Source organism: Schistocerca serialis, chromosome 6, assembly GCF_023864345.2.
Source record: "Schistocerca serialis cubense isolate TAMUIC-IGC-003099 chromosome 6, iqSchSeri2.2, whole genome shotgun sequence".
Classification (NCBI taxonomy): domain Eukaryota; kingdom Metazoa; phylum Arthropoda; class Insecta; order Orthoptera; family Acrididae; genus Schistocerca; species Schistocerca serialis.
This window is the reverse complement of record NC_064643.1, coordinates 615374046-615398700: the sequence shown is the minus strand read 5'-3', so window position 1 is coordinate 615398700 and position 24655 is coordinate 615374046. Positions and strand designations below refer to the sequence as shown.

At 39.7% G+C, this 24655-nt stretch overlaps 1 protein-coding gene across 1 annotated transcript in view; it reads left to right on the top strand.

The window, feature by feature from the left end:
• The window catches only part of LOC126484247 (uncharacterized), a 364456-nt gene that overhangs the window by 275223 nt on the left and 64578 nt on the right, over window positions 1-24655 (top strand). Inside the window, exons 5-6 of the mRNA XM_050107663.1 lie at window positions 8034-8195; window positions 12006-12140. Of these exons, the coding sequence (XP_049963620.1) occupies window positions 8034-8195; window positions 12006-12140 (297 nt within the window). The remainder of the gene's footprint in view (window positions 1-8033; window positions 8196-12005; window positions 12141-24655) is intronic.

The following is a 24655-nucleotide window of genomic DNA, read 5'->3' as shown; positions in this document are numbered from 1 at the left end:
TTCTGAGGAAAGGAAAATGTCCCTAGGAGAATACGAGGGGAAAGCAAAATTTGATACCCGAAAGAAGCACTCTATCCTGACGCGTGTGGCGCAGAACGAGTTGGGGCCTTGTCGTGGAGCGAAGACAGACCTCCGACAGCTTTTCACATCATCTTGACAGCGCATCTTGACAGCCTTGTACAACCTCTTAAAAACTTTATATAGTATATTCATGTGACCCTTACGAGTATAATCAGTTAGCATGACACCATGGCGGTCACAAGAAGCCATTCGGTATCAGCTTACTGCACGATGATCGTGACTTCGCTTTTTTAGTGAACCTAGGAACCTAGGTGCTGGCACTGCTTGCTTCGATCCTTTGGCTAGTGCTATAAGGCTACACACGGCATGCATCTATCGTAATTCCGTGGCTAGAAAGTCATCTGGATTGGAAAACACAGGTCCACCACTTCCGCTGCTACATTTCGGTGGGCTTTTCGAATGGCACTGAATAGTTGCGGAACACTGCACGCGGCAAATTTTGTCGAGTTCAGAAAGTCGTACAGGATATAGAAAACTGATCAGTGCCTGTATTCACTTTTCTCCCAACCTACTGTGTTTGGTTCGGTCGATCTTTGAGCCCCAGGACTTTCAACTCGGTTCCGACCCCCGGTTCATCACAGACATGTTCTCCATCATTCAGACTAGCTGGAGCACACAGGAAGCATCAGCGCCACCAAACTGCATCGTTACAGTACATTTACATCTACTCTGCAGCGACTGTTTAAGCATGGTTGCCCATGAAATGTCAGAAAGAGTTAGCGCCGGATACACAATTTTAAAGCTACATATGAATTTATTCTCTGAGTCCTCTAGCGGCTCTGACTCGGGGAGTTCAGTGGGTACCAGCACATCCGACACGTGGCTGAAAACAAACGAAATGCTAATTAAGTAACTTTTTTGATGTGTCAATGAATTGGACATCTTGCTTTGGTTCAAATCACCAGCATGTACAAACTTCAAAAATGTGATCAGTAAAACTTGGGGGCTATCCCTCGTATAAGATCTATCAACTATCTGATAAACAGTCACAATTGCGAGCAAATATTTAACTTGCTGTAGGAAACAGGAAAACTGTAGTTACCAAGAATCTTCTTTTGTTGCTTTCACTCTGCCTGTATTATAAGACTTTCTCTTGTTTTGTAGTCTCTGTACTAACAATAATTTTTTCTTGAAACACTTCCATTAGTGCGTGTTTGCATAAAGAAGGAAAATAGGATTGTGAGACTGCCTTGATGAGAAAACCATCAATGGTTTTTTCTCTATTGTTATTTACTTGAAGTGACAGCATGGTTTTTACATTTGTTGGTCTTATTTCCGGCATATTTTCTTTGCCTTTTTCTTAATTTTTTAATTTTTTTGTAGTGGTTCGTTGTGCATAACGTCATCTCTACGTTCACTGCTCGACTTGCGGTGGCTTTTAAACAACTAAAAACATAGCTTTTGTAGTTTAGTTGTGACTGAAAGCAGAAACCTACTACAACATTTTCAGATTTACTGTTACTGTGCAAAAATTAATAGTCGACCACACAATGAATTTCTACAACTCTGCTCCCGAATGCCAGGATTCTGTAGAAAAGTAAATCATGGACAGTAACAACATCAATTTAACTTAGTTGGTACTAAGCATCTGGAATCTGTCGTAGTTTTGGAGACATAGAGTTGGTAGCTTTGCTTGATTACAAGGGCAGTAAGAGTAACCCAGTTTTCCACTCTTGCTCATCCCTCGACTTAACAGCTTCTAAAATTGCTAATGGTAAACCTAAGAGGTGAAGAAAAAATTAAGGTGAGGAGATGTAATAGGAGGGATTGATGGTTGAGTTTAACGTCCCGTCGACATCGAGGTCAGTAGAGACGGAGCACGAGCTGGATTGTGTCAAGGATGGGGATGGAAATCGGCCATGCCTTTCCAAAGGAACCATCCTGGCATTCACCTAGAGCGATTAAGGGAAATCACGGAAAATTGTAATCGGGATGCCCGGGCCCGGGTTTCAACCGTCGTCAAACCGAAAGCGAGTCCAGTATACTAACCTCTGCTCCATCACGCTCCGCAGAAGGTGTAAAAACAGTCACACATGTAAACATGTGTGCTCGGCACACAGAGGGGTACGGGTGGTTCTGCAGAATGGCAACAAGGACTGTGAACATTGCCGCTTGTTGACAGACGTTAGCAGTGAAGAGTGGATCCTGTTCTTCAGACGGTATGGCCGCACTGGGTAGGTTATTCTGACAGTCGGTGTTCATTGTGGACCACAAGTCTTTGGCAGGTATCTGAAATCGTTTTCTTTTCGAATCTCTATGGTTAGTTCAAAATAATTTGATATCACAAAAATAATTTGATATCACGAAAGTAGAACCCTAAGCTACTTGTAGAAGCACGTCTTTAATCGTGCACGTCTGTAGGTAACATGTGATACTGGCCACCTTGCTTAGTATGCGGTTCCTCTGTCCGACGTACTTCGTGATCCCAATATTAAGAACAGAACCATCAGTCGGGTCAACAAGGCAGTAAATGCTGCCCTCGTAAGCGGAACACCATGTAAGTATCGTTTTCCAAGTCCCTTGAAAATAGTTCTGTTCAGAATATTTCGTTGAGTATTTCAAGGGTTGGAGGCCAGCTCGGGCCTTCAGAAAAAGATAATGCAATCAGGAAACGATCTGACTCTTCATCAAACTCATAGGATTCTTGCGACCTTTCCCATTGTGACAGAGCTAATAACCGATATTCAAGATGTGGATGCATCAGATTCTAAACATGCAATATGCGTGTTTTGTAAAGAAAAATTGTGCGAAGACACTTGCGGAGAACAGTGGTTCAAATGGCTCTGAGCACTATGGGATATAACATCTGAGGTCATCAGTCCCCTAGACTTAGAATAACTTAAACCTAACTAACCGAAGGACATCAAACATATCCATTCCCGAGGCAGGATTCGAACCTACGACTGTAGGAGAACAGTGGGTTAAATATGTTATATTCCAAGGCTGAAACATTAACTTATGCTTGCGACTTCTTTCAATAATTCTTTATTTGTTATTCATTTAAAATCCGTCAACACGCAGGTTGCTCTGTTAGACTAGTCTACCATTTTCAATTGTTTTATCGAACTTCGTTAAAAAAATTTAATTGCTTTTTTGGTGCGGGTTGGGGAAACCCAGTATTTTCAAACCATTTTTACAATTATTTTCCTAAATTTTAGTCTTACAATATAAAATTTTAATCAGTGTTTTGCCTTACATTTTTCAGTTAACTTGTTATAGTTTTTAGGAAGGTAATAAATTTAGAATTGTTCCAAAAGGACGTTTCTTTAACTTCAAAACTAAATATGTGCCTGTATTACCTCTCCTCTATCGTAACTCTAGTATGAAAACTTAATTTTTATGAATATGTAGACGTCAGCAAATGTTTAAGAAGTAATTTAACTATCACAGAGCCGCTGCAAGTGAAAAAATCATGCCTTACGTTTATATAACTTCACCTGTCAGTGGTTTGTAAAATGGATCAAGGCAGTCGGTCATCGCTCTTAATACTTGGCAATAATTTAGCATGTGATTCAAAGCAACAACATGCAACGCTGTACAAATGTCGTCCACGATGTACACCTGTTCGCCTGAATCACGTGACGTCACTCGTTGTATAGTAGTGTCTTATCTGTGCTACACTCATAGTAGAAGGGTAAAAAAGTAATTTTAAATTCGTTTTGTTGCCTTGGAAACATAATGACTTCAGTTTTAGTCGGTGTCATACACAAGAGAAGACGCGTACATTTATAGGCAGAGTACGGCAGCGCAAGCAACGCCTGAGAAGTCATCATATGACTTTGGTATCTCCAGAGTACTATTCAGAGAATGCCTCGTCGCTCTTGCAATGATTATCCTCGTAGAACTATAGGGTGTGTGGTTCTGCTACGTAGTTCTCAATATCTTCTGTTTAAAAGGATCGTCATCTTCTGTGTTGTGTATTTTTGTTTAATGAAGCAATTAAAACTGTTGGGAGTACCATAGAATTCTCTAACAGTCTGATTCACAGAGGTTCTCTTTTGGGAGAGGTGTGAGGTGTAGAGGCCATTGTGTTCGTATTCAACTACTGTCGACCTTGATCTGCGTCCCCACGCTGTCACCTAGTTCCACAAAACGGATCCGTTCAGCAGCAGTGCTTGGACAGCACACTGCTTCAGGGGTTTCGCTGGGTACCGTCGAAACGACGGCGGAGCTCCTATGCATCCTCATGGAGAACGAGATGCATAAACGGTGTGAACAGCGGTCACAGGATCGAACGCTCACGCATTTGAGTTCAGTTGGAATCTGTTCTGTAGACGAAGATATTTCAGATTTATTCAAATTTACAGTTTCTTTTGATTATAATCTCGTACATAAAAATGTTCGCTTACTTTTGATTTCAGTGAACTTCTAGAGCCGTAGCACAATTCGAAATCTGAGATCAGTCTTGCTTTAATAGACCAGAACATATAACCCTTCCTTAATGCGAGCAGTCTCGATGAGGTTTTGACATATATTGAGTCTTTCATTATCCTCACAACATACGTTAGAAAGCAAGGGTACACACACGCACAAGAACACGTGGGTACGGCATCAACCACACTGCCCGGTTTGAGAATGTTCATGGAGAAGGGGAGAAAGAGTAAAATACATAATCATAAGTTGTAATAGTGCGAGGCTCCTAAAGAGAGTTACACTGCGAGACATACCAAGCAAAGTGACTCAACTTAATACACATAACAAGCAAAACATCTTTTATACAACCACAAGGAGTGAAGTGCTAAAATTGGACCTAAATTCAGAATTTATAAATATATATTACAAAAGTAAGTGTACAATGTGCGTTCCGCTAAAACGCAGAAACGAGTTCCGGTACGATCAATGGAATTATATAGCGTAGCCCTCAGTTCCCCATCTATGAAGAAAGTTTCCGTTTTTACCTAACGGAAAAGATATAAAGTCTGGGACGTATCGCCCTCTGGAAATTTCTAGAACATTCGAGATTATTCGAGAACATTCCAGAGTATCCGAGAAAATTCCGAAACATTTCTGGATGTTCCGGAATGTTCCACAATGATCCGAGATGTTCTGGATGTTCGGGAGTAGTCTGAAACATTCGGGAAGATTCCAGAATGTTTGAGAACTTCCCAGAAGTTCCCAGATCATTGTGGAACGTTAAATAACTTTCACAAATGTTGTCGAATGTTCTGCAACATTGTGGACCATTCGAAGCCTTTTTCTTATGTTCTGGAATTCACTTGTGATGGAGCTGCCCATTGGTAGGGGTATATAAACCAAGACGCCTCGTGAATTCTGACGTCTCTTTATTACCAGTGAGGAAGTATAGAACCGAAAAAGTAGAGCCGTGAGTGAATGCCGTACGAACAAACAGTGAAATGTGAGTAGTCAAAGTGATACAGTTACTGAATATAAATTGAAGTGTGAAAAATGTATAAATTTTACTTAGTGTATTTTTTAATAAACAGTTGATTGGATTTATATTATAGACAACGCTCAAACGTAAAAGAGGAGGAGATCTTGCCAGTTCTGAAGCAAAACAGCGAGAACAAAAAGATCAGTTAAAAAACGGAACAGACGAAGAGCGCGAAGCATCTGGAAGGACTGAACTTCTAATATTATCTTCTGGGGCGAATCTACAATGGCACATAAAAAATCACTCAAGCAGCTGACAGAACATTACAAGACCTGCGAGGACACTCTGAAGTGATGATAGGCGCTCTACCCATACTCTCACAGGAGATTTTCGACAAACACTCTCAGTTTCCCCTAGTAACTCCTGCAGACGAAATCATTGCTTGCTAAAAAAATCACAGCTCTAGCCACACATACAAATATGCCACTAACAAAAAATATGAGAGTTTACCGGTCGAAAGACGAAACAATACCATAATTTGCTGAACTGCTTTTACGAACAGGTGATGGAACATATTCTAATGACTAGACGACCTGTCACATTAGACTCAACACTGATTTCTGCAACACAGCCACTGCTGAAAGTGAATTCATGGACCAAGTATATCCAACATGGTTCACAATTATACAAGTCCAGACCGGCCATTTGAAACGGCAATTATAGCAACTAAACATATCATTGTCGACGATATCAACTTTAATATTCAAAAGAAAGTTCGCATTGAAGAGAGAATGCACAAATCGTTCGACACGATCGTAAACGTTGAAGAAAGTGTGAACTTCCCTACGGAATTTCTAAGCTCCTTGCAAGTACCGAGAATTCCATTACACTGTCTTGGACTTAAAATAGGATCTCCGATCATGCTACTCAGAAATCTCAACTCTTCAAAACTATGTAATGGACCAACGATGATCGCCTAACAGCTATTGAATAACTTCGTGGCAGATGAAAACTGTGTGCCGGACCGAGACTCGAACGCGGGACCTTTGCCTTTCGCGGGCAAGTGCTCTATCATTTGAGCTACTCAAGCACGACTCACGCTCCGTCCACGCAGCTTTACTTCTGCCTGTACCTCGTCTCCTACCTTGCAAACTTTACGGAAGCTCTCCTAAGAAACTTGAAAGGTACGTTGCTTGTTATCGAGTAGGATATTCGAAAAATTACTGTGTATGTACCTCGGAGAACAAAATGAAATTTTTTTTTTATAAACAAGTATCATAAATAGTTGCAACATGTTTTCATTAAATTTTTTTTTACCTCTTATGGTTTAAGAAATGTTGTAAATAGTTAGAATATGTTTCCAATAAATAAATTTACCCTTTTGTTTCAACTACCACACAATCACACATTAACTCTCTGAGCGAAGCCAAGTACCCCTGCTAATTAATAAAAATACACATTGTGTTGAATATATGAGACACCTCCATAACAGAGGAAAGTCATCCTAAGCCGATAGTCAAATAAATTATAAAAATTTTGAGAACTTCATATTAAACGTTTCAGAATTTTCAAAAAATTTCTATGTATTGCGTCAGTTGTATTTAACGTTAAAAATGTTTACACATTGATGACCAGTTTTAGGAGTTTAACTACCATACCTAGCTTACGCTGTATGTGACAGTAGTTGAAACGTGGAACCTGTACGGCGCTGTAATTTATTTTTAATTCAGTGACACGTCTGTGCAGATATTTTTGTTACAGTCAGTAACTGCTGACAGAGATTGCCTCAAATAGTAATGTAAATGCACTGTTGCATCGCCCAGAACATTCTTATTGTAAAATCTTCAAGTAAAATACGTTATACACAGTCACGCTATCGGCAACAGCAATTGGAAGAAAGAGGCTGTACAGGCTAGAAAAAATTTTATACATTGAATATGTATTTTAATGTCCGAATAAGTCTCTCAGTGCGACAGTGTTGTGTATACGTTTTATGTGCTAATTTTGACGTCAAGTGCAGATTATATGGCAAATCTCGGTTTTTCTGTTATTGACTGTTACTGAAATAAACGAAAATTATTACGGGGTCGTATTGGCTTCACGTTTTAATTACTTTCACAGCCATCTCCAGATGATAGTTAAACCACCGAAAGCGTCACCACTTTTAAAAATACATATTGTCTTCTTGGGTCCATTAATTACGCTTAATCGCAGAAGAAAGAAACGTGGGAAGGGAAACTAGCCTGTCACTATACCAATAGCATATGGCCCTGAAAAAATGATTGCATTATCACCATGGTCTGTCTATACAAAGACAATAGATCTGCAGAATTTAAGTTTATGATAGTGTTAACAGCAATATTTGTAACTTCACTGGAGCATTTCCTGCTGAGGCAAAGAGCAATTATCACATTTTCGAAGAACATCCTGCTCCATGTCAAATGGCCCACTCAAACAGCTTTGTAATCGTGCTCTATCTTAACTGGTGTCTCCGAACCAAAATTATTTTTATGCTTTCAGCTGTGTCGGTGTTGGTTTGGTAGCTTTATCCTACACAAAACAATGTGACGTTGATGCGCACTTGCAATGCCATTGTATTCGAACCAGTGAATATTTCCAGGTGTCGTGGGTGAGGAAACGTGACTGGCACATTCTCACGTCCGGCCTCTTCACGTACACCAACGACGACCGCTTCCAGGCGTCGCACTCTAACAACGGCGAGGACTGGAGCCTCCACATCAAGTACGTCCAGAAGAGGGACAATGGTACTTACGAGTGCCAGGTATCTCCAACTTTTTTAATACCACCGTAACACTTGTCTTATTTCACCGCTATATCAAAATTATGCAAATGTTTTACACTACATGACAGTAGATATTGCACTTTAGTTTCTACATTATGATTACTACGAAATAAAACAAGAATACCGGGTGCACATCAAGAGCAGATGGCGGGGCTGTTTACACGAACCGCCAACACCAACAAATGATAACAAAGAATACAAAGTTCTAGTCGAGCCATTGGTGAACTATGTCGACGAACATTCATTACGCCAACCTACTGACAAGATTTTCACCCGCCCCATATGGCAATGTAGAATGTGTTCGTCTCCCTCTGGCTGATTAGAAGTCCTGTACTCCTGTATTATCTTCTTATTTCAGAATAAGTTTCGAGACGCCATGATTGGGCGTATCGTGTGACTCCTCTTTCACCCGTTCCTCATAATTGGCTTACGAATTTCGAAAAGTGGAGACAGTGTAGATCTCCCTTTCCCCATAGGATGCGTCACGCCATGCCAAAGTCTATGTTTGTGTCATTTATCGCAACAAAATTACTATTCATCCATGTTCGATATTTCTACGAATATGTGTAAAGTTCTTGCACTGGCGGTGATGCGTACTGAAACTATGTGGTGTTTAGTTTTCAAGGCCCAATTCATTTTTCGCTTTTTAAGTATTTATCACTTATCAGCAATTTATTGTTATTCAGGATTGTTATTCATGTGGAAACAGTGGCCCAGTCAATTTTTATCAACCACTGCAATCTGATGTGTGTGTATGTTGAGGTACTCGTACATATTACAAGTATGTAATCATGTAGGTATTGTGCAATTGTTGCCAAATAGAACCCACGGAGGAGAGGATGCCTGACGCAGTAAATGCAAGTTTGGTGCATTTGTGAATTTATAACATTTTCCCATTTGGGATCTTCAATGTCGGACATTTCTGACGACTACTAAAATGCACAGGGAATTTTTTTGTTCTCGTCCCAGCAAATGTATTGCTTCCCGATGTGGTATTTTTCCTCTTTCCAAATGGCATTCCTGTTCGTCTCAGTCTGAAACTGCCCCTGAACCCCTCCTCCAAGACATTATTCATAAATATTGCGTTTGTGAAGTAGTTCTGTTGGCAGTGCCTTCAGTTGACTACAGCTGTCAGACTTGAACGATACCTCATTGTGTTGCTTGCTACCGGTAGGATACTTCGTCGGCAGTATCTTCAACCTTTGATTTCATGCACATGTATCCCTCTGGACTTGTACCCAAACATGTGAAAAACAGCGTGGTTGAGGTAACTGTTATCTTTCTGTTCCATCAGCGCAGTCCTTATGCGTTTATCATGCTGCTGTCGATAATACATTTAGTAACATTTTTCAGGTTCCATGATTGTAAACGAACTCATATCAATGCCCTTCACCTGCTTACTGTAGTCATGTAGTCAATATAAATTGTTTTGACGCTGACACTCCCCACTCCTCTCCTCCCCCCCCCCCTCCCCCACCATTTCATGGCCTTGGTCTGCTTGATTTACTTATAATTTGTGGTAAGCTTTACACTCCGTATACTTTATCCCTAATAACAACAAATTGCAAACGGTGGACTTGAGTAAACCCAGACATATGCTTTCTTATTTTTTACAAATGATATAAATGCAAGTTTCCGATCTTCAGTAGTTCTCCAAAGAGAGTTGTAGGATCAGTATTGCCTCACGTACCCCAACTATCTTTGTAAGTCAAGTTGATCTAACCGGACGTCGGTTTCCAACACTGTTTACACTCTTCTGTAAGTAATGGTTTTTATTACTTTGCAGATGTTTTGTGTGCTTATGAGTGTCCGCTTGTTCTGAATTGGAATTACTACACTATTTTTCAAGTCATGTAACATTTCGCCCCTCTGATACATCCAGACCACATTTTTGTCATGATTAGTAATATTTTAAACACAGCTGCGTAACAGCAACGGTCTTACGTAATAAAATTATAAACAGCCGACCAGTTGAAATGGATAAATAAATTCTCTACCTAGGTTTCGACAAATATAAAGTTGTCTTCTTCAGAAGGTAACAATTTTACATTAGTAAGGACTAATGTACCATCGCCGTTATTACAATTGTCGGCATAGATCCATGTGTCAAAAATAGAATATAGCCCTAGAAATAGGGTTTGTCACGTTAATATAAAATAGCTCATGGATCTTGTAGAGCTCACAACCGACTCATAGATAACGGCGATGGTACGTTAGTCCTTACTAATGTAAAATTGTTACCATCTGAAGAAGACAAATTTATATTTGTCGAAACCTAGGTTAAGAATTTCTTTATCCATTGCAATTGGTCGGCTGTTCATAATTTAATTACGATTCGTAATCCCAAAGGTGTTGATAATTCTCAGGAAATGTCATTTCCAGGTGCGCTGTATCGTGTTAAGTCATTAAGTGCTCTGTAAAATTCTTCTCGCAGTAACTCGTTATTCATTTCATTTTCATCCACTTCTTCTTCTCCTTCCCTAACATTGTCTTCAAGCTTCTTTCCTTTATAAAGCCCGACTAGGAGCCATTGTAATTTTCATCCTTCTCTTGATTTACTAGCATTGGTTTACCACTGGAGCTCCTAATGTTCCTATAGCTGCTTCAACTTCGTCTTACCGTTTCTTTACTTCTTCTACAAGCGGCACTTAGCTCGTATCCACACAGCCTTTGACGGAGTGATTTCTGCGTTGGAGTTTTCTGTTTCCCTGTCTCATATTTTAGGAACCTGTATCTCATTTTAGCTCTTTTATTTGCAGCACTTTTATATTTTCTCCTTCTATTTAATAAATTTTAATATCATCTGTGTTACCCAAGAATTCTACTCGGCATTGTCTCTGTGACAACTTGTTTCATTGCTGCCTTCCGTATTTCATCTCTTTGCTAAATTTACTACGGTGATGAATGGTTCCATTTTTGACTGAATTTGATTAGGATGTAAGCAGACATTGGTGCAAGTCATACTTGCAGTTTCCTGAACTAAATATGTATCACCTACATCTAAAGTAGATATCTGGCAGTTCAGCAATCACAAAGTTTTAATGGCTTTTTGCTATCAGAGAGCGTTTATGTAGACGTCATTCGGTAGAAGATAACTCTGTATTACAGTGGAAAGTTGTTGTGATACAAATGGGTGGCTAAGTTAATTTTTTTTTTCATTCAGAGAGATACTATTTCTAACTACGTCGCTGTTTCTGACTACTTATAAATGGTTTACAATATTACACCTACTGGTAATCTGAATAAAAGGTGTTGTTTCTAAGTAAGTATGGTTTGTTTGGTGAAAATGTGTAAATACTGACACAATGTTGCGATAATCGTTCGCTGTGGCTGGCCAAGGTGTTCGTGATCAGTTTAGATTCTTCGTAAATGATTTTGATCAGGTAAAAGTCATAAATACAAGTGACATTTGGATAAGGATAATCAGAGGAAATTACTGTAACACATGTGCTACTAACTAATTGTGAGGCTCTAAACTAAATTTTTTATTACCAATTGTTTTCAAATTTCACTTTACTATCGCCTAAATGCAAACTCCTGTACTACTTAGACGCAGTGTAAAATACGAAGCTTCTTAGCTACAGCACTGCCCCATATTTGTTCATGTGGGGCTCACCTTCCGAATTTTCAAATGTTATGTCTCTACCATTATGTACGAGTCCACAAAAACAGTCACATGAGAGTACAGATTAGCTTTAGTCTTGATGTACATTTCTATGTACTTATACACTGTCCTAGTTACATAACTTCTGTCAGTTCAATAATTAATGATTTCCTGTTGTTGAACAGGTGGCGACTGGCAAAGGCACGATCACGCAGTATTTCCACCTGCACATCATATACCCGACTGCCTTCATCCTAGGCAACGGGGAGTATCACATCGGCGAAGGCAGCACCATCTCTCTCGTCTGCATCATAGAATATGTACGTTGAAATAATTGTTACTTCTTTCCTAAAGATAATACTGTTAAAGCTTCCTTGGTAAATGGCCTACACTACTGCTGTTTTGGCGATTGTTACTAATTCTTGTGAAAACTGCTAATTTGTGATGGATACAAAGTTTCCTACGACTCGTAATGGAGCGTAAATGAAAACCAAAAGTGGTAAGATACATCCTGAAATATGATCCGTAAGATTCTTCAGTGGACGAGGAGGTAGGTTAGCTTCCTCGTTTCTTTCAGATGTTTCGTACAAACTAGTGAGAAACAGACATTTGAAACTTCTATATATTGTTTACAAATTGTGAAAGATAACATAAACTGCTGTTGATGGAGCGAAAATATTGAGAAAGGCTTCTGCCTCGATTTTGAACATTAGAGCTCCTCAGAGGGTTTTTAGTGTAGAAGTTATGACGAACATGAGGAAGGCGTGAAGTTACGGAACGAGTAATATTCCAATACCAGTCCTTATTCATACTAGAGTGTTCAGATATTAAATAAATAAAAAATATTGCTGTAGCGTGTAATCACCCACATATCCGTCTTTTTTATATTTAGCTCCGAGTTCTTTTCTATTCCTATGAAGTAGAAGTTTTTCGCCCAGTACTATACCTCAACTGCTTGAGTCTAAATTTCATTTGCACAAAACATTTTCCACTGTAAGCGAAGCAATCAGTGCGAGGTTTGAGAAGACGATGACGGTATAAAATTTTTCCTATTGGTATGCTTCGTCATCGTCACCCACCATGTCTAGTAAAGTCCGTTGGTGAAGGTCCCAATAACCCTGTATCTAGGTAACCGTTCCCAAGGATTGAATCTAGTCGTTGATGTTGTTCAGATTGTTAATTCCTGATTAAACACATGTTTACGTGAATCATTTTGCTTAGTATTTTGTACGTTAACGTTTTCTCGTTTATATTTGTTGACCCCTGAGACTATTGTAGATGAAATTACGGACCAACAGCAATTTCCATACTGTATTCAGCGGTTTCATCCGTATTGATTAAGTACTTCTTCCTGTGACAAATTTAGAATTAAAAAAATAAAAAGATTCTTTAGTGCATTATCACCTTTCTTACAAGAGTGCTAGTTCTGCAAGGTTCGCAGGAGAGCTTTGTGATGTTTGGAAGGTAGGAGACCAGGTACTGGAGGAATTATAGCTGTAACGTCGGGTCGTGAGTAGTGCTTGGGTAGCTCAGATAGTAGAGCACTTGCCCAGGAAAGACACAGGTCCGGAGTTTGAGTCTCGATCCGGCACACAGTTCTAATCTGCCAGGAAGTTTTTAAATTCAGCAAGGCTTGCAGTTAAGTAACGTCAAGAAAGCAATACGAACGAGGGTAATTCGTGCATTTGGAGAGGGGAATCAGCTTGCTGGTGAAACATTGGTTGAAAACAAGAATCAAGTTCTACATAAATGTTCTGAAATTACAGTTGTGGCCAGAATACAATCGTGTCTCAATGAATTACCTTGCAGTGAACCAAACCTACCCTTGCGTTTCTGTTCGAGAAGACATTGTGTTAACAAGCCCAACGCGCATTGCTAACGGGAGAATACGTCGATGTAGCCTAGCAGGTCCTCAAATTAGGTCCCAGTGCGTAAAGGTATCGTCATTTTCCAAGCATCCCCCTTGGCAGAACCTTCAAGCTGGTGTATTTGGCGGAGTGAACTTCACATGCTATACGAGCATATCAATACCTCAGTAAAATTAATCCTCCTTTCAGCTGCTTGCTTGTAGTAGGAGTGTACAGCAGGTGCTCGATATAGCGGACTAGAGGCTTCTCAAAGCATCGAACTGAGGTAAAACGTTACTCGATTGACTTGGAATGCACGTGATAAATTACGTTCATAGCTCTGCCTAACCGTTACGACACAATGGCAATGATGGCGCTGGGTTGTACTTGCATGAATTCCTGTAGGCCGCCAAGCATCGTTGATTTTGTAGCTGAGAAAATGGAATTATTTAGATTGCACTGCCAGAAAAAGAAAGTGAAGCAACGAGAAGGGGAAGGGGAAACGAAATGACAATTCACAGGTTGAGAGGGTGTGTGGTGTATTTTAAATTGTTAGATAATGGAGTTACATTTCAATAAAACCTGACACAATGAGCCCACTTGTCAGTATGAGATGCATCACCCTCTGGCATGAATGAGTTCACCGATTTGACAGGGAAGTCGCTCTATCCTCTCCCGAGGCAAGATAAACCACAACTCTCGTGTCTAGTCCTTGAAATCGAGTATCCTTGCACTGGAACGAAACTGACATTCGGCCTGATCCTACATTTGTTTTTTCTGAGCGGGGGAAGATCTGCTGTTGTAGCTGGCCATGCGAGTAGCTCAACATCATGTAAGCGTTTCATGAGGCACCTGCTATGCTTGCACTGGCATTGTGAAGTAGAGAAGTGACACCACGAGTGTGTTGCAACAGAGGTAATACAAGAGGACGCACGATGCGCGTGACGTACCATTAAGCCGTCAGGTTCCCTCAGTCACTATCATCCGTGACAAGAAGTCACACCCAAAGGCTAACCACAAACACGATGCTACCGCTACGCCTCTCCACAACATTGGAAGAATGAGACATCTTGCTTGGCCTCCACCACACGCCCCAATCGTGGTCATCCAAATTAGTGCTGAAGCGTAATTCATCAGTGAAGGTAATGAGGCTACAACCATGAGTAGGACACGCTTCCGATCACAACACGACTCCGCACCCAGACGCTTGTGTTGTGTTAACGGCGTAGACACGGGTCGGCAGTTCACTAGTCCGGCTGCTGCTTGTCTCCGGCCAATGTTGGGAGGGTGGGGAAAGGGATGCCACAGAATGTTGGAGAGAGTCCGTTAGATGTTATCGGATAGTTGCCGCAGATGCAAAAGTGTTACGATGTACCTGTTGTACCATACGCAATGGCTCGATGACGACCATTCCAAAATCTATCAGGTTTTCATAAAACTGTCTCCCCCGATTCCCCTTCACATTTTTTGACAGACAGTGTACTTCAAAGTGCTGTCAGGCGATCTTAATTTAGATTCCCAGGTTTTGGATGAACTACTTCAAAAAGCCAAGACGAGCCCTTGAACAAAAGAACGTCTAACTACCCTTCCTCCCAACAATTGTGACACGGAACAACGTTAGACTACAACCATCCTTTTTCTGCTACAGATTCCCAAGTGTCGAGCTTGTGTCACAGAATAATAGAACGACACTGACTCTTAATCTACATCGTCCAGCTGAGAACTCCGCATCTGTCCTGCCCACAATATGTTCCTCTCGAATTCGTGAAGAGACGTTGTGCAGTGTCAAGTGCCACTATTCATATTAGTTCGGAAGTCAATGACCAAAGAAGGAAGATATCTGTAATGATTACTGAAGGTAAACGACAGGCCATTATCTTCAGAATGTCCTTCCGGTCAGTGATCATGTCTGCCACTACCTTTGTGTACATTTTTAGAAAAAGTCCTGGTAGATTAAAACAATGTGCCACATAGGTACCACAACATGGTACTTTGTCATTCGTGGGCAGCACTGTAAAGTGCTGAGCCACTCTAGGAAGACTCGCCACCAGATATCACAGCTTCAGTTACCAGCATCTGTCCCCTACTTTGCCAACTTTACTTAAAGTTCTTTCTGTTACACTTCCTGGTGTATAGCTTAAGATATAATATAGTTTCATAATAAGGTACTGTCCAGAAGGAAAGAGTCATTTCATTCTATTACTTACTGCTGTAACTGCCACTAAAGTTACAGTTTGAAAGGTACTTAAGTTCTAGAGATGAAGAAGACCATTTTTCTAAGAGGTCGGATCATGCCTGATTAGTCACTGTTGTGAGCTATCACGTTTTAATGACTCACTGTTTACCTATTACCTGCTAGAATAAATGAATGGAATACGCTATGCTTTTAAACATTTATGTTTACTGTACCTGCATTTATTCCTTAATTTAACTGTATTGAAAGAACTTATGCTTAACCTATAATTAATTAAATTTCCGTTACTTCCCTTGTAGTCTTATTATTTCCGAAAAGTCTCACATTTCATCTTTAGGAAAAACAAAAAAATTCGCGAATAATTTCTGAATATGAACTTGAAATTTTAAAAATAAAAATTCTTCTTGTCATTTCTTCATAATTTTATTGTTAACATCATATAATTTACAAACTACAGTACAATTTAATTTTCTAGATCTCTAAATAAAATAGGCTTGTTGTTTACAATCAACATGACAGTTTATGTGTCTAACCAGCAGGAATTGATCGCTGGTACGACTTACAAATAAAATTTTACCAATTTGATCCGAAGTTAGTCCGTTCATGCTTTTTGGCATATATCTGTCCTCATTTTGGAGAGGAATCCTCACAGGTCGCCAACGTAGCTGATATGTGTAGAATCTTCAGAACTAACTGCTTAAGCGGTTGATACATCAGCCATAAGGATCTTGCAAATTCAGAAAATCAGTACTTATAGGAAAATATGCCAAAGATCAATATCTGTCTAGAGCATGATATTTTCACTCTCCAGCGCAGACTGCACTGGTACGAAACTTCGTGGATGATTAAAACAATGTGTCGGACCGAGACTCGGAGCCTTTGCCTCTCGTCGGTAAGCGCTCTACCAACTGAGTTACCCAAGGACGAGTTTCTACCCGCACTCACAGTTTTAATTCCTACCTTCAAAACTTCACACAAGCTCTTACGCATAACTTGCAGAACTAGCATACCAGGAGAAAAGGATATTGCGGAGACATGGTTTAGCCACATCATGGGGAATGTTTTCAGAATGAAATTTTCACTCTCCAGCGAAGTGTGGGCTGATATGAAATTTATTGGCAGAATAAACCTGCTTGCCAGACCGAGACTCGATCTCGGGACCTTTGTTCTACCGTAAGGCAAAGGTCCCGAGTTCGAGTCTCGGTCCAGCACACAGTTTTAATCTGCCAGGAAGTTTAATATCTATAATTTGACAATTCAAGATTGTAACTTCCTTGGAGCTGACTGACGGTATCATCGGAGTTTTATTTTATTTTACTTATTTTATTTTATATTATTTTCGTATTTAAGTTTTATAAAGGATAGCTGTCCTTTTTAGAAAAGCATAAGTTATTTTGAATAAATTGTTTTGTACTGCCTGACGCACAACGAGATTTAAGCAATGGGGAATATACGGGGCATACAGAAAGTCCCAAAACATGACAGCTGGTTTCATGTTTTAAGAGTCGTTTGTTATTGTGGCAGAGACATAAAACATCGTACGAAGTCATAGCAGCCCTCACCCGACTTTAAACACTTTTGCAGTGAGCCTTTCTTCAAATTGAAAGCACTCTAGAAGGTGCGATTTGGGATTTTCTCACGTATAAAACGTGCTGTGAGTGCACAGAAACTAATATTACTTGCAGTTCTCTGACTGTTGGTGCATTTGGAGGGGTAAGATCATTACTAACGTTACCAAATAACTGCACGTTAGAGAGTCTAAGATCATTTCCAGAACTTGTATTATATAATATTGCCAAGGCAAACTTACAAATTATGCTAAGTTGTGATTCTAATGTCACGATTTTTTTAATGTGATCAGATTTTTAATTCTGATGGATTTAGTTATTGGTTGTGGTAGACTAAACCGTTTTGTGTGAGGCATCACAATAAAAACCAAGTCTACATGTAGTCGGGTACAAAATGATAAAGGTTTGAAGGATAGAGATTCAGACTAATTTTGGCTCTGAGCGTGGAGGAATATATTGAAACAGAACTCAGAAGAATCTTTCCTCTTTTCTTGTACTTTCATTGGATGACAAAAGCTTCCATAACAATAAATTACATAAACGCATGTATTCATATCGTCTATAGCGCATTATTTTCTGTAGTTTGCGAGGAGTTTCTTACTATAATGGTATATGTCATAGAACAAATTCAGCATGTTCTGTGGGACGTCATTACAGCAGAGTACCATAGAATCTTGGTTCAACTCACTGACATGAATGAAGAACAATTTCAGATCCGAAGAGCTGCTACTCGATGCCTCGAATTTACTTACCGCTCACTTACCACACACACGTGTAGGCTTCGAATCTTTCCAAGAGCCGATCATCCATATCTAGCAAGTTTGTCTCCAAGTCGATGTTTTCCACCACTACGTGTGACCGGCCGGGCACGTCCCTCGTTGTCCGAAGCCGCTGAATGGTATGGAAGCAACTGCGTAAATTTAGAATAATGTACCTGTACGTTGCATTAGCCACTTGCATTGGCACGACTGATTCTTACATCACAGTTGTATGCTTGTTACGTAAGCCTGCTCGAAGGCCATGCAGTCCACAAGCTGCATGCCAATCACGCAGAATCTCCGTGAGCACTGAGGTAATGTATTCGCTGACGCACAGTGTTGAAGATAACCATTTGGTAAAATGCCTTGTGTTTCTGCGTGAAGAAGTCTGTAAATGTCTGCCACAGATCCTCATTCGACAGGGAACGTCGATCCTTCAAGGAATTTTTTGGGTTCTGTATCTCTATGAATAAAAAGGGGACCCTTATAAAATCACTTTGTTGTCTGTATGTCTAGCTGTCAGATTGTGCAAAATCCTTTCTATCAGAATCGGGTAGACGTATGAAGTACAAATTTATGCCACACGTTATGGTCTATGGTCCCTTGGCGGTGCAAGAAAGTGAAGCTTCTGACTTAGTTCAATCAAAAGGTAGGATAATTTACGTCACATTTTTTTCCACTCGCAGATTCATTTATCAACACCTGCAGGGTTTATCTCGGTGGCCTATACTCATGAATTTTGTCAAGAAGCAAGATATTACACTACAACTAAAGGGAACAATTGGAAAATTGTTTGGTGTAATTATATCACATTAAATTTCTTTTTGTCATTTCTTACGTGACTGTCTTTCTGTCTGACCGTCCGTCCGTCTGTTTAGCCCACCTTTTCCTCCAGAACGGGTGGACGTATCAAGTTGAAAGTCACGTCACTTATTAAGGTCTATATCACTTGGCGTTATATTAAATGTAAGCTTCTCAGCCAATGCAGTTGAAAGGTACGGTAATTGATGTCACATATTTTCTTTCTCCCAAACTCGCTCATCAAAACCTACAGGGTAATTCCAATTGAAATAGAATCATGAAATTTCCCAAGTAGCAAGGTTTCGCAGTGCAACCAAAGGAAATAGTCGAAAAGTTATAATTTGTAATTACAAAACACAAAAATTTTTGTTTGTTACCAGACTGTCTGTCGGTCCGTCTCCCAAGACTCTTTCTCCTCAGCAACGAGTAGACGTATCAAGTTCAAATTTCTCTCGCACACTAAGGCCTATGGTCCCTTGGCTGTATAAGTAACGTTAGCTTCTTAGTTAATGCAATCAAGAAATACGGCAATTTATGATACATATTTTGATACTCGCGAACTCACTCCTTTAAACGTATAGGGCTCTTCCCGTTAGTCTAGAATCATGAAATGTCACAAGGAGAACAGCTTCACAGTTTCACAGTAAAAATAAAGAGCAAAATCTGGAATTGTTAATTTTTAAATATATGACTCGATAAAAATATTTCTTTGTTCATTTGACTTTTTCTTCAGACATTAAATTAAAATAATTGTAAAGTCTTTGAATTCCTGGGTCCGATATCTTGGCAGTATATATGTCGACAACATGCAAAAATTGTCAGTGCACTAGATTTCCGTAATGGATGAACTGTCTGTATACTCAAATAAGTTAGTTAGTGCGCGGGTGCTACTCGCACCCGGCCAATTTCTAAGGGACCGGAGGCGCTGTAATCCCATGAGGAGAGATCATACCTATAGGGTGGGTCATCGAGGGTGTCCCACTTGATTTGGCGTAGCGTGTGTGTTACATTCGCGATGCGAGGACGTGCGGTATCATGAAGCAGACGCACCCAACACGGAACTTGGGGCGCCAAGGTTAACAAGACGTTGGTCTTGATCGGAGGTATTTAATACTAACGTCGCCGTAGTGCACGTTTTCGCATTTACCACACGCATGTCGTGAAACACGAACGCTATGCTAATACACTGCCTGCATGCTTGTGCTTCCATGCCCGCATCGGAGTTGCGCGTATATCGCTGCATCAATACCCTTAAGCGGAAACTTTTTTGACCAACCCGATGCAATTAGTATACGAGTCATTCCACTTGCTCACTTGCTACTTTATCTGGTACAGCGTGTGAGTGTATATACGTTTACCCAATAAGAGCAGACACACAAACGTTTTGTTAAAATGAAGCAATTGTAATTTCCCTTTGAAGAGACTTTTTATTGGGTTAACTATTTCGTGGAAGAGTATTAGGAGAGTGGATTTGTATCATATGTTTGTCCAGGTTATACTCCTTAAAGGGACTGATGGCAACAAATTTAACTAGGGAACTGATGTAAAATTTGCTTATGGCTAATATCTGTAGTTGGTGAAATACATCGCTCCAAAATACTTGTATGTGATCCCCTTTCCTAATCCCTCCTAATGTCTCTTGTTCGATGAACACTTCTTACTTGACAGGAATATTTAGAAATATGATCACCTAATTATAATCAAATACGACAGGTACGTCACCTTAATGATATATCTATTCTTGAAGTTCATAAAAATACGCATGGGCAAAAAAAATGATATTAAACACTCGATCCGGTCTCATGTACGGTTAATCCGCTTAACGTTTTCATCAAGATAAATATGTAATACCATCAAACATCATGCCGTATTTATTTCTTCTTGTTGTTACAATACATTCCACGTGAGCAGGAGATTTCTGTCATTACAAAACTGGGCGGGGTGTGATTTTCTTATTCCTAATAATGAGGCAGAAAATGTTTCAACTACGAAAAGACCTGACTCGGGTTATAATTAAATTAAAGTGTATATATCAAAGGAAAGCATTATGAATCAGACCGCTAGTATCATGTAAGGCTAAGGCCACTGGCTCGGGGAAGGGGAGGGGACGGGGGAGGGTATATTCCCTAGATCACCCTCACTTGTGTAATCACGTATGTGATGTTTAGAGCCCTCCCGTGAAGCCAGGGCGAGAAATTAGCTTATCAGGCTATTAAATCAGCGAGACACACGCCCCGGATTACTAAGAGTAAATCTTCAGAGTTTAGCCTGGGAGGCACCAGAAAGCCGCATGAACACAATCCTCTACAGCAGCCGCCGGCGGTATCGTTGATAAGCAGGCTGACGGGATCTTCCACTGGAAGAAGAGCTGGTAACAGCCCAGTATGTAACACTACGGTTTGCTGGTACCTTAGCATGTTGATGGTATTTAAGGCTCCGAGCAAGTATTACAGCATCCGAACGGGAAATTTGGAAAGGAGTAAGAGTCCTGGAAAAGTAAATAAATAAAAAGTTGCTGATGACAGTGTCATAAGTACAGAAACGGCAAAGGACTTGGAAGAGCAGTTTCATGTAGCGGATAGTACCTTGAAAAGAGCTATGAGGTGACACAAAAAAAAGTAAAACAAGAGTAATGAAATGTAGTGAAATGATATCAGATAGTGAGGGTACTGGTTTAGAAAATTATTGTCTAAAGGCAATAAATGAGTTTTCCTATGTGAACAGTACAATAACTGACCGGAGTAGAGAGGATACAGAAAAGCAGACTAGCAATAGCAAAGGAAGTTTTCAGAAAAAGGAAAATGTGCTGTCTCGAGACATATATGTAAATGTAATTTCTGAGAGTATTTGTCTGGGGCGTAGCGTTGTACGACTGATAAATATGTACCTTAAATAGTTCAGACGGGAAGAGGTTAGCACCTTCTAAATGCGGGATACAGGAAAATAATCTACATTGGATGGGTAGGTGGCTTAACTGATGGGGAGATATTGATGTGAATTGGAGAAATAAGGAACAGGTGGTACAACCTGACTAAATTAAAGGATCTATTGATAAGACATATCCAGAGTCACCAAGAAATGAGAAGTTTGGTAATGAAAAAAACTGTGGTGGGAATCAGCTGCAAAAGGAGAGCTAGGCTTCAATAAAGTAAGTTCAAAAGGATGTAATTGTCGCTGTTATGCGGTGATGAAGAGACTTACACGGGGCAGACTAGCGTGGAAAACTAAAGGAACCCATTCATCGTAGTAAATTCCACAAGAAAAACCAAGCAAAGCTTTAAAAACATAGAACATTATGCTACTTGCCATCATCAAAAGATGATTTTGTCGGTTGTTGAGAGGGCACTTAGTAAAACTTGCAAGTTACACAACCATTTACTACTACCGACTACCGGATCTTCAGACCGTTGCTAATTTCATGGGGGCTTGGATAAGAACACAAGATGTAGTAGGAAGCAGTGATGGTGCACCAAATTTCATCACCATCTGAAGATGACAATCAGATCTGGAGTGAAACAAACTAAAGTAGTGATATAGAGTCTCATTGAAAACAGTACTTTTGTAATTTAACTAAAATCGTAGAATTCATATACACTGACTGTGATACAGGAATTGTTTCCAAATTTCGTTTCAAACTGTTTTGTACGCTTTGTACATAAATGTAAATGGTTTTGATTGCAGTTCTCGTCTATCAACACTTTTGAAGTCATCTAAAGATAGTATAGATTCTGCCAGTTGAGGTGTAACGTAAAATATCAATCACTAATGTCATTATATCTACCAGTAAATACTGAAGTTAAAGTGTTTGTCTAGTATGATACAGTCTGCTAATCAGCAGTACACATCACTTATATCTACCACCCTCGTTCAATTGGAAATAGTATCTTTCATTTGCTAAGCAATTGGATTATATCCATTTTTATTCTGTTTAGAGAAACTATCTTGTGTCCCGAAATATCAGGGCCATTAAATGAAACCGTTAATAAACGGGTAAATCGTCGATGGTAGAGCGAGAAATGAGTTTTGGAAAGACTTTGGGAGGACGACGCCACAGGTTTCTTGCCTCCCTTTGTTGGCTGAGTAAAGTGTTCTTGGACTGGTGGGAAATTTGATAGCAGTCTACCAACCGCCCTGTTTTAGTAATTTCAGTTATTAATAAATTATAACTGTTATTATGAAAAGACAATTATGAGGGCTACTGATTCACATGTATTATTACACTTACCTCGACAGTTTTTAATAATTGCAATAATGATACGACAAGAGTTGGCTCGTAAGTGGCTGAGACTTCAGTACGCGCTCTATAGGACTACACGCGTCATTCCCATATAAAAGTTCGAAGTAACGCTCTGAGGACTCTGAACACTTTGACAAATTTTGAAACCTTGTGGCCTCATGTGGGATCATTGATCTTGAATTAATGACACACATAACGTCAATAAGATGGCCAATTGTGGGAAACTTAAAAATAAAAGGATGCGTGATAGTGCTAGTGGGGAACAATTTCCACTGCCCATTATTATGTAATATACGTTTTTCCCAAACCCCTCTTGTCGGAAATTATGTAAGCACACACACGCACTAACTTTTGTGCTATGTTCAAAAATAGTATCTTTAGCAGTATAACTAATTTAAAGAAAACAAATGTAATCACCTAAAATTCTCTCTCATCAGTAGATGCTGTATCCCTCTTTGTAATAAACTGCAGAAGGGGGACACAGAATAAAGCAAAACGAGAATACGCTGTACGTAAATGTTTGTTATTAAAAGATTATATTCCTAAGAAAAGTCAGATGAAGACTGTAACTGCGACAAGGAATACTAATAGTTCTTACATTCTGTGTTTTACGGACACAGATCCAAAGTTATTACACATTTTCATAGCATAAAAATACTCTATACATAAAATACTCCTAATCATATTCAAATCAAGCTGTAGAAAAGCGTGCAGCATATTTGAAATCAGATGAACTCTAGATAATTAGACCATAAGTTCCTGGAGAGTTTAATCTTGCCAGTCAGAATGGAATAAGTGAATTCATACGTGTTATAAAGGTGATAGTGTCCTAGACCAGCTGTAACTTACTATTACCATCAGCAACTTACAGTTTTCGAGAATGTCAGGTAAATACAGAAGCGCACACACACACACACACACACACACACACACACACACACACACACACATACACACACATACACGTTATCTAAATTTATCAAGCGTTCGCAATACTTACATTTCTAGCTATTTTCACTACTCACGATAAAATCAATCCTCATTATCATCATCTTCATTTTCTGGCAATAATGATCCCAGTCCAACATTTGTAAATTTTATCACCCTTTACAGATAAACCCAGTTTGTGGTATGTGATAGTAAAATCGACATGAACTATAAAGCGCGCAGAGGTTTCTACCTCCAAATACACCCCAGGCAGCCTGTAATTACTAATAGTTAACCTATTAACAGAAAGACGTTTGAGACCTTTGTCCTGGTGCATGTCGCGCCCAGACTACTTCTTGACAGCACACGTTTCTGCTCGTAGACTGACAAATTCTGTAACAGGCTCAACATTAAGTTCGTCTTTCATTTCGGTTTATCAGTAGATTAATACGTCTGTTGTAACTCTTCTGGCTTTCCCGGCGATCTAATGACATCTTGGGTTG